This window comes from Miniopterus schreibersii (assembly GCF_964146895.1).
Source record: "Miniopterus schreibersii genome assembly, chromosome: 4".
Classification (NCBI taxonomy): domain Eukaryota; kingdom Metazoa; phylum Chordata; class Mammalia; order Chiroptera; family Miniopteridae; genus Miniopterus; species Miniopterus schreibersii.
This window is the reverse complement of record NC_138105.1, coordinates 72,547,832-72,559,155: the sequence shown is the minus strand read 5'-3', so window position 1 is coordinate 72,559,155 and position 11,324 is coordinate 72,547,832. Positions and strand designations below refer to the sequence as shown.

The following is an 11,324-nucleotide window of genomic DNA, read 5'->3' as shown; positions in this document are numbered from 1 at the left end:
CCCGGCCGCCGTCGGGGCGATGAGGTCACCCAGCCCGGCCGCCGACGTCAGCACCGCTGGGGGAGGGCCTGACGTCGGCACCGCTGGCCGCAGCTGCTGGAAAGGGCCCCTTTTCGGGACTTATTTGGAGAAAGCGCAGGGAAGCACCGCCTCCTCTTCCTCCTCCTCCTCCTCCTCCTCCTCCTCTCCTCCTCTTCCTCCCTCCCTGCCCAAGGCTCCAGCCCGGCCCCGCCGCGGGCGGCCGCATTCCTGCGCACGTACGTCCGAGGCCTTCTTCTCTGTCAGCTCCAGCTTCTCTTGTGCGTCCTTCAGGTTCTCGGAGTACTTGTCCAGCTCATCCTCGGTCCCCTTCAGTTTCTTCTGGAGATGCGTCAGCTCCTCCTCCACCTGGAGACAGAGTGGGGAACGTGTCAGCCTGCGGGCCACGTCCCCGTGGCGCAGGGACTTCCCCCACATTCACAGAAGTCCTCAGTCTCTGGGCCTCTTTCCACATCTGTAAAACGGGATAACGATACTGTGCGCCACTCAATAAATGCTACCTGTGAACTTGATTTTCACATCCTTTCCTTGACCTGGGACCAGCAGTGCTTATTACCTTTTTGAGGGTCCCCCAGTACTCTTGGGTAACCGAGTACAGCTTTGGAGAAACTTGGGTCCTGACCCGTTTCCCAGAAACACACATTCAGTTTTGCATCCCAGTTGCAGGGGTGCAGCCTCCCTGTGATCTGGGTTAAACCGAAAGGGGAAATCTCATGGACCGTCCCTACCTCCAGCGGATGGCCCTCTAGTTCTGTCTGCACCATCACCCGAGCCAGAAAACCTTTCTAAGTGTGTTTGTCCTCCCCCTGCCTAGAACCTGCCATGGATCCCCATTGCCCAAGAGAGCAGTTCCCACACCGTCTCACAAAAATAACCTGAAAGGTTTAAGGGCTCAGATGCCCCCCACTCCTGGATTTTGGGGGTTTGGCTAGAAGAGAGCTATCCTTTGAAGACCACTTTTTTCTGAGGCTCAGATTAAATCTTTTAAATTCTTGCACATCTCACTTGTGTTCATTTTAATAAAAATATTCTCTACATTCCCAAATTTTGAGTCATCTTTGTTTATCCTGAGGGTCTTGGCCCTCTCCCTACACCCCCAGTTTGAGAAGCTCAGTTCTATGACATACAAACTATACACTCCTTCACCTCTCCATCTCTATTGCCCCCAGCACATCATCAGTCAAGGGTCAGCTCAGGAAGACTTCTCAGGAAAACCCCAGGTTGCTCCTCCCCCTAATTCTGGGCTGAGGTGATCAGTCTAACTCATGCTTTAATCAGACTTATGTTGTCGGTAGTTTCACTCCCTCTGATCCTGTCCATGCTCCCAGCAGCCACCTTGGGCTCCCCCTTCATCATCCTGCTTCCTCTTCACAGCAGGAAGCCCAAAGCAATAGAGTAACTTTCCCCAGGTCACGCGGCACAGGAATTGAACCCACTTCTAAACAGGTCCTCATGCCAGGCCTGCTTTCCTGCACCCCCCTCTGGCTTCCTTCTCTTCCTTCCTGGAGAGGGTATGTTAAAATCTGCTGTTCCTGCAGCTTTTAGATCAAGCTGGGAATCTGATCTGGGTTACATGGTCACCCTTGAGATGTGCAAAGTGTGTGAATGTGTGTGTGTGTGCGTGCAAATTCTTAAAAAGGGCCCTGTCCCAAGGTGACATCACCTAGCCTCCCATCTGGGGACCCCTGAGTGTCCCATGCTGAGCTGGGAAATGGGGAAGGGGTTAGAGGATCAGAGGAGGGAGAGGGTGGCAGCAGCTCAGGCCTAAATCAGGGTCTATGGGGCCTGACCTTGACCTCTAGGTACAGAGCCCAGAAGCCTGACTCCAAGCCCCAGCTGTATGACTCAATCCCCTTTTCTAACCTTAGTTTCCTCTTCTGCAAAATGGAAGCATTGACGTGGTGGTCTCTGAGTGCTCCATCTAGCTACAAAGGTGATTGGGTTTTGACAACCTTTTCCAGCAAAGTTTGGACAACGGGTGGGGACTGGGATAAAGTGGGCAGAGGGCTATGAAGCAATTAGATTGTGCCAGGCCCGTTACTGAAGGCCCATGTTATAGAAAGGTAAACTGAGACCCCAAATGAGGAAGGGACTTGCCCCAGTCCATACAGATAGGGGACTTGAACCCTTGTCAAACTGACTCCAAGTTGGTTTGCTCCTAGAGAGGCTATGCTTTGCTCAGTGCCCAACACACTCTCCTCCCACTGACCTTCCACACCCAGCACCAAAGCCCCTCCACTGGGCAGTTAGCCCTGCTATTCTGGGCTGAGCTCTTGTTACCCCCTGGGACCCTCAAGTCCCTGTTCCTCCCTGGCCTACCCCTACCCTGGAGGCAGGGGGCATCCCTCTATGTTTGGCTCCATCTCCCCCAGCCTGGGGCTCCTTGGATGTCAGGCTGGGGCTGAGGTCATTCTGGGCCCCAGCATCACCCAGCACTGGCTGGGCGCTGACCACAGAACATGGAAAAAGTTCTCAGAATAAACGACACAACCCCAAACCCTTTAATGGTTGGAGTTGCTTTGAAAAATATATAAGACTAACACGAATTGGTTCCTTTCCCTCTGAATTCCACACATAAAGTATGTGCTAGTGTGTAGCACCTTGCTGGGTGGGCGGAGCCTTGCCCTGGCTCTGGCAGGTCTAGGACAAGTCACAGCCTTCTCTTGGCTTCAAGTTCCCTGCCTGTAAAACAGCTGGGAGGGTCATGGGCTACACACCTTAGTCCCCATAAATGGGGGCTTCAGCCAGGACTGAGGCAGGATGTGGGGTCAAAGGCGAGTTGTGGCGGATGTCACTGCCCTGGGAGAGGAGCGGGCAGGAAGCAGGCAGGATAGGCCTCTTTGTCCCATTCCCACACTCAACAGACAAGGAGTGGGGGTGAGGTTAGAAGGGCCTGGAATCAGGGCTTTGCTGCAGGGTCCCTGAGGGTCAAGCTGGTTCTTAGACCCACGCTTTCTGGACTCCTCTGAAGCATAAGGCACTCTGGGTAAGTTGAGTCCCTTGTGGGTCTCCTGCCTCTGTTCCCAGGTAGGACTGACTATTGATTCCATGGGGCTCTGGCTTTTGCTTTAGACCTCTGGGGTCTTGGGTTTCATGCCCTGCCATTGGAAGCATCATTTGGCCCATTTCTCAGATGAGAACACTAAGGGCTCAGAGGGTGGCAGCAACATGCCCTGAGTCACAAAGCTAGATGACCCAGTCTGGAGTTGAGCACAAGTCCACAAGAGTGGGAGCCTTTGGGGGGCGGGAGGGAGGAACATAATGAAAATCCAGCTGGAGGCCAGAGAACCTGTCCCTGCCTCCTTGGCCACACAATTGCCTGGAGGCTTTGAGGAGCCTTCCCTTTTGAACTTGTGTCTGCCTTGGTAGAGTATACTATATCAGTCACTCACACCTTAGTGAAAGTTAGAGCTATCAAGCAGCTTTTCTCTGCTAAGCCCCTCATGGTGAGGGCTGAATAATAGGTGGAAGAAGGCAGCCAGGGCCAGCACCGGATGGGATGGGCGGCAGTGTTTGTCAAGGAGGGGCAAAGGGAGGGAGGAGGGGTATTTGTGGCAGGGAGGGCTGAGGTGGAGCTGACCTATACAGATGTGTCACAGCCCTAGGAAGTTGGGAGGGGCAGGAAACAACCCTGCATTTATTGAGCGTTTACTTCATGCCAGGTGCGATGACCTGCATAGTCACCTCTAATCCTCTCATGGCTTCAACGGAGGTACCACTGTCACTTCCCCATTTCACACAAGAGGCCACCAAGGCACAGAGAGAGGTAAAGGCATTTGCTCCAGGGTGCTCAGTGACCAAGCTGTGAACAGGGCCAGCCTGAGCTTAGAGCCTATGCTTTTACCTGCCAAGCTGGCCTGGTGCCCTGGCTGGGCAGTCTTGGGCAGCTCTTGGGGCTTCTTTGAGACCCTGATGCTCCTGAAGGCTTGGCAATTGACTCAGGGGATGTAGATGAGTTCTGGGGGGGGCAGAGTAGGACACTATGGAAGGGGCAAGACCCCCTTCCCTCCTCCCACTGGCTGCTCTGGCTACCTAGACCCCAATAACTGATTTCTGCTCTGCCCCAAGTCATGGCCTTGGGACTGTCCAGACCTCTGCCATTGCTCCTCCATTAGCTTCCTGATATACCCTTTCTGCCAGAGCCTCCTGGGACTCTTGTCCCCAAAGCTCTGGGTCCAGGGCCTCTGCCTGCCACAGGCAGCCCTGCCTTGCCCTGCCAGGTTCACAGTAAAGACAGCAGGGGCACCCCAGATAGGCAAATCCTCATGGAGAGTCTCAAATCTCCACTCACTCCGTCCGGTCTCCAGACCTTCCCAACCACAGACGGGGAAGTTGACCTATGGGGACTTGGGTTCCATGCCCGGCCACTGGAAGGCATCCTCTGCCTCACCCAGCTGCCCCTGCAGTCAGTCACAGCTAGCCCCACCACACACCCACACTTGGCCACCCTCCCAGGGCAGTCGCCAATGTGAACCCACAGGCTCACAGTCACATGGGCACAGGGTCACCCCCCCCAATCCCACAGCTTTGCATTGCCACCTCAACACACACACACACACGCACACGCACACGTGCACACACACAGTGTCCCCCAACCACCCCATCTAGTACACATACACCCGCACTGATACACTCACCCCAATGCACCTACACACACTCTCACATTTACTGCCCAGCACACACTTCCAGCACACACAAATGCCTCTTCTTACTCACTTGGCTCCCACTGGCCCTGTTGGGTGGGTCCTGCCACCCCTCTCTCTCCCAGCCCAGGGACCCTTCCTGGGAAGACAATGATCCCCTCACTCTTTCTTGGCTGGAGCATCACCCTTTGTCCCCTTGCTAATCTCCAGGTACCAAGGTTTCTGAGAACCCCGCCCTCAGCCTGGAGCTTCGACAGCCCAGAGAGGTCACTGGGCAGCCTGGTGCGGCCCAGCAGCCGGCCCCTCACCTGCTTGCACTTCTCCTCAGCAGCCTTCTTATCTGACTCGGCCTGCTCAGCTCGGTCAATGGCGTTCTCCTTGTCCAGTTTGAGCATCTGCATCTTCTTCTTGATGGCCTCCATGGCTGGGTGGAGAGGGGCACAGGTGGCGGCGTCTGGGGGGGATCTGGAGCTGGGGCTGAGTGAACAGCAGGGTGGAGTGGAGGCCCTTATAGCCTCCCAGGGCGTGCCGCCCTGCTTGGGCGAGTCTTGGAGGAGGCCCAAGCCCAGGCTGCCGGGCCAGCCACCACTCGCTCAGGAGAACTTGGCCAGCTCACCAGCCACCCGCAGCCCGTACCTTATTTGGGCCTTGGATTTTCTCAAAGGAAAAAAAATAGGCCTGACCAGGTTCCATTTTTAACCTGGTGACACAGGTCCCGTATGAGCCTGGGGGCATGGTGCTGGCCCAGGGAGATCCCCTGTGGCCTGCTGGTTGGCCTCGATTTCCCCATCTGTGGTTGGACGGGCTGAGGAGGACTTGTGGGTGGGTGCAGAGTGGGCCAGGGAGGCTCCTGTGCTCCCTTCTCCCCTCTCAGTGCTGCCCCCATCCCATCTCGTGCTACCACCCCAGGGGGTCCTCCCTGGGTCGCTCCCACCTCTTTCTGGAGGATCTTTGTCTCTTCAACTTCTCCCTCTGTCTCTGTTTTGGTGACTCTCTGTTTCTCTCCATCTCTCTGTCTCTGTCTTTCTCTATCTCTCTTTTAGTCTCTGTGTCTATCTCCATTTCCCTCCATCTCCCAATCTCTTTATCTCTCTGATTCTCTCTGTATCTCTTTGTCTCTCTCCCTCTCTCTCTTTCTGTCTCCTTTTCTCTGTCATCTCCCCTGCCCCCCATGGATCTGGCTCACTGGGGTGAGATTGACCTGGGCTGTCCTTCTCTTATAAACTCTCAGAGGCCAAGGCAGGCCCAGACCAGACCGTGATGCCCTCTCTCCCCAGCTCAGAATCCTGCTGTGGCTCTGCCACACCCTCAGGAACAGGAGGCCTTAGCCCCTCAGCCTCTCATTCAAGACTCTTGCACCCTCCCCCCCCCCCCACCTATACCCAACTCTCCCAAACTCAGAGCTCAGAGCTCCCAGGCAGGGCTGCCATTTCCGACTTCCAGGCCCTTGTACCTGTGGTCCCCTCTGCTCATTGTGCCTTCTCTCTCTCCTCCATCAACTGGGGTAGGATTCGCTGCCTTTAGAAAGATTTGTTTGTTCATTCATTCACTTGACAAACACAGAGTGCTCTCAAAGATTGAGCCCTAGCAGCACATGCTCAGGGTGTGGGAGCTATTACTCTTATTGTTATTATTCGATCATCATTTTCAGACTGAGCTACTCTGGGGCAGGCCTGTGCCTTGCTCTTATCTGTGGGCCCCTGAGTGTCTGGTACCCAGATGATCAAAAAATCCTTGTTAATTAAAGTGAAAAATCCCCTCTGTACACTCACACACACTCTCAGACACACTTCTTTAACTAGGAAACTTCTATTCATCCTTCGAAACCCAGATTAGATGGCTCCTTTTCCAAGAAGCCTTCCTGAACAGAGCCCTGAACCCCCAGCCCAGTATCAAGACTTCCGTGTGGGATAGAGGCTTCTGTGTTTTCTGCCCAAGGCCACAGAGGGAGTGGGATAAAGAGAGAGACTGGGCAGTAGTCAGCACCACTGGGGAGCTTGGGGGGGGGGCAGGCACAGGCCAAGATCCAGAGTTCTCAGCTCCCCTTTGCCCCATCCTGATTCTTTCACTACCCCTTAAGCTATTATTCCTTCTCTTTGTCATGGTTAGAACTCCCTCCACTCAAAAGTATTGGGGCCAAAATGGTAGCAAACAGAACATTCTGGAACCTCTTTCATGCTCTGAGGATATTGGTTTCTTCCCATGTTGGAGAGCCAGCGAGGCCATCCCAGACCTTTCCCCAACTCTGTTCTCCACCCGCATCCCCCACCACGTCCTGGCTGTGCAGAGTACAGAGGTAGTTAATGGAATACTGTTCACTGAGTCCCACCATGTGCCGAACACAGTTCTGAGCACTTGACTTGCAGCATCTCACTTCAGCCTCCCTGAACCCTGAGGCAGGGGGCTGTTTTTATTCTCATTTTATAGAGTAGGAAGCTGAGGTCCGGAGTGGCCCACCCAAGGTCGCCCAACTTGTACGTGGCAGAGCTGGATTCCTGACCTAGCTGACTTTAGGACAGAGCTGGAGAGAGAGGCCCTAACACCCCCTCCACCTACTCCCTGACTGTCTCAAGCTGAGTCATTAGAGGTCAGCTCCTTCTACCCCTGCTGCCCCTGGGAGACCCTGAGACTGGCCTCACCACAGGTGGGGTGGCTAATTCCAGGTCTGACACCACCAGCTTGAAAAGAGATCTCTCCCCTAGGAGGTGTCTGCTTGCTCCATGGCCTTGTAGGGAAGACCCTTGTCCCTGTACTGGCCTCTTGCTCAGGGAGCTCCCAGAGGTGGAATCTGATGCCTGGGAGGGGAGAGGGGACCTAGGAATGGCCTTAGAGCCCAGCTGTGCCATCCCCACTCCCTCCCTGCAGTCTTGGGACTGGAGTTATATCCTCTCCGTGTACCTGCCTCATGGACATCCCGGGACTCCTGGTCAGGCCTGAAGGGTCATCTGGGGTTCCTGGCTCCTGGGGGCCCTGGCCCAGCTGTCCAGGCTGTGTGGCCTGGGGCACCAGGCAGGTGGGGGCTGTCATTTATAGATTGGAAGGAGTAAGCTCTCCTCCTGCAGGGTAACTCTCCAACTGGGGGCTTCTGAGGACCCGAGTCAGGGCAGAGTTCCCCGTTACCATCCTGGCCTCCCGAGCTAGGAGACTTGGGGTCATTTATTGAGCATCTACTACATGCCAGACACTGGGTAGGCTTTGAAGACACAAGGGTGGGCATGACTCAGGCCAGTGGGGAGAGACACCCCAAACTTGCAAACAGTTACGAACTTCATTAGGGTAGGGCAAACTGCTCTCTGAGGTTGGGCTCCCCCAGAAGCAGACCCTGAGACAAGAATTCGGAGGCAAGCAATTTATTTGGGAGGTAGCCCAAGGAGACACGGGTAGGGCTGGAAAGGGAGACAGAGAAGGGAAGGCGCAGTGACGGAGGTGGTGAAGCCAGTCGTCACCACTCGGGGCCACGGGGCGCGGTCCTGCCGCGGTGGTCGGAGCCAGGGGTGTGCGAGCCGAGCTATTTGCCCACCAATCCCCGTCCTCGGTCCTCAAAGGCCGCTCCCCGGTTGGGCGGCCGGGGAGCGGTGGCTGCTGATTCGCCAGCAGTCCTGGCCCCGCCTTCGCATGGGCCCCACCAGCTTCCGCGGCTGGAGAAAGCCCGCCACCCGAAACGTGCAGTTGCTGGAGGAAGGAATCCCTGGGTAGGGGGCAGTGGGAGAGTGTCGAGTAAAAATACTACTGGAATATCTAACAGGAGACCTGCTGAGCCTTGGGGGGAAGTCAGGGAAGTCTGAGGAGGCTGCAATTGAGGTGAGATCTGGAGGAGGGCTGATGGGGGTGGGGGGTGGGGGTGGGGGTTTCATAGTCCAAGACCACAGGTGGGAGGGGCTGAGTGTACCCTGGCTGAGGCTGCGAGGATCAGACGAGCGAGGAGAGTATGGGGGTGCCCTTCGCCTCCCTCTCACCCCTACATCTCTCCTGGAGCTTGAGGCATAGGGAGAGACGGTGGGGCCCGAGTGAATTTACTGAGTACTGGAGGGAAAGAGCAAAGATGCTCTCAGCTTGCTCCCTACGGAGTCTCGCTCATTGAATAATAATATGATAATCAAAATGGCACTGGCTGAGGATGACCCAGAGTGTGTGCCGAGCAGGTCACATGGGGTGAGTGCTGGTGGGAGGAATGGGGGATTCACTGTCCCTTCATCCAGACCCTTGTGCAGTAAGAAGCACTTGGAGGTCCCCAGCTGGGAAGTTGCTGGCCAAGATCACACAGCTGGCACATGGCAAAGGCAGAATTTGAACCTGAGCCCATTTGATTCCCTGGAACCTAAAACCACCACCTCTCCAGCCCTGCAGCCCATTTATTAAGTCAGGGTGGGGAGGAGGGAGCAAAGATCCCTGCTGTCCTCCCCAAATTCTCTGAGACAGATTCCAAGGGAACTGTGTGGGTTACACAGCTTGCCTACAAATGTGGAAAAACAGGCATGACCACAAGCTTTGCAGCATCGTCATGATAATTAATAATAATTGCAGTTAACACTGACACGGCCCTCCATCTGCCTGTGCTGTTCGGATTGCCTTGCATATATAAGCTCGTATATTAATTTTCAGAATAACCCTGTGAGATTGGGGCTATTATTATTCTCATTTTACAGGAGAACCTGGAGCAGAGAGGTCAAGTAACTTGCTCAAGGTCACACAGTTATAAAGTGGCAGAATCAGGACTTCAACCCAGGCTGTCTGACTCCACAATCTACCCACTGAATCACTACACTATACCCTGAACAGCCTCGTGTGCTTGACTTCCAACCCAAATTACCCTCACAGATGACTGCCACTGCCCATTGGATGTCAGTGCTACCACTAATGGGAGACAATTCTTCCTGAGCTTCTGGTGTTTTCACGTAACTCACAAGCAGGGGTGTGGGCAGCTTTTTGTTCTGGCTACATTTTCAAGGATGTTTGTAGAGCAAATGGCCTTGAAGGCAGAGAGAGTTTCTTCCTGTGGAGCAGAGGGCAGGCTTGTTTGCTGTCCATATAATGAAGATTAATGCCTCCTCTGAGATAAAAGGAGAGTGGGTTTGCTTGCATCTACTTGAAAAGACTGGGGTTGCTAAGCTCGGGGTTCCTCGGCTGTGATGCAAACCCAGTGTCCATCCAATGCCAATCTGGGTTCACCTGCATCGGCCCCGTAGGACTTGGGAGGAACAGGCAAACCCAAAGTTCCTGCCGCCTGCTGGGCGGCGAGTAATTAAGTCCTTTGTCTCTGACCCTGGAGTGTTGTATTTTCTGCCAGCATGGGTGAAACCATGACAGGTGAAATTAACAGCTTGAAAGTAGGGAAACTCCCACACTCTTTATAGTTCTTGATACCTATCTGCTCTCTCTGTGATGCCACCTGCCACCAAGGTGTCTCTTTTCAGACTCGGGATTTAGCCTGTTTAGGTCCCACCTTGGCTGCTGCCTTTCTGACCTGGTGCAGATTTGGGTGGTGAAGCATTACACTGCAGTCTAAAGAACATGCCATGGTCATGAAGGAAGTGCTCTGGAAACCGGACACCAGGATCCAAGCCCCATTTTGGGATAAGGTTCGGGTTAAGCTCTTATAACAAAAAGACCCAAAATACAAAGGCTCAAAAGTCATATGATTTTGCAAGCTGCACTCACTATTTCTCCAGCAATACAGTTCCTTTGAAAAGCTTAGTAAGCATCTGGCCTAGGTGCCTCTAGTTAGTTTCATTGCTGGAAACCACACCCAATGCTCTTTTCTAGCCAGAGTTCTTGTGTCTATTTAATTTGCAGCACTTTGCTTCCTTAAACTACCCACATCTTTGTCACTCTCGGTTAACGGGCATCTGAAACAATAGCCTTGGGCGAGAGGCAATATTTCTATTTATACTCTTTTGGGGAATAGGAAGCTGTTGGCTCTTTCAATCTTGAGATGTGTCTGACTCTGAAATGTGGCCAATTCTTGTCTAAGATCATCTCATTTTTGCAATTCCTTGCTACAAGCAGCAAGGAGCAGCTGACTTACAGTGACATTCTAGCTCTTTCCAATCACTTTTAGAGGCACAGGCTCCAAAGACATATGATCTACCTCTCGGGTTATCTCAGGTGATGGTATTACCAAATGCTCTTTGGCATAACAGCAGTCACCAGCCTTCCAGCCTGCAATGTATGTGTCCTTACCACCAGACCAACAAGTTGAGGCAACTGATTTTTCATTTTTGTGATGGCAGCACCCGCTTCTGGTTCTAATTTCTGTACCAGGATAAATAGCTTACTTGCTGTATTAGTTTCCTAGGGCTTCTGTAACAAGCTACCACCAACTGGGTGGCTTAAATAATGGAAATGTATTCTCTCACCCTTCTGGAGACCAGAAGTCTGGAATCAAAGTGCTGGCAGGTTGGTTTCTTCTGAGGCTGTTTTTTCCCGCTGAGGCGGGGATTTTGTTTCCTGCTGTACCCTTGGCCCTTAAAAGAGTGCTTAAGAGGTACTAGATGCTCACTAAGCACAGTTGGAAGGATGAAGTAATAAACAAATGAACCAAGAACGTTATGAAGGAAATATCTAAGATTGGGACTGGGCAGGGAAATTCAGGACAGATGGACACTCTGTGTAGACACTCAGATGGATGTCCCAGTGCTGTGG

The 11,324-nt window shown here is 53.5% G+C and overlaps 1 protein-coding gene across 1 annotated transcript; it reads right to left on the bottom strand.

The window, feature by feature from the left end:
• Window positions 1-25: 25 nt before the first annotated feature.
• LOC308556325 (uncharacterized protein) lies at window positions 26-5,159 on the bottom strand (the record flags this gene model as incomplete). Its single annotated transcript, XM_081135476.1, has 3 exons — window positions 4,991-5,159; window positions 258-387; window positions 26-96 (listed from the first exon to the last, which is right to left on the bottom strand). The coding sequence occupies exons 1-3, from the start codon at window positions 5,102-5,104 to the stop codon at window positions 26-28; spliced, it is 315 nt and encodes a 104-aa protein (XP_080991602.1). The 5' UTR covers window positions 5,105-5,159.
• Between the last annotated feature and the right edge of the window lie 6,165 nt (window positions 5,160-11,324).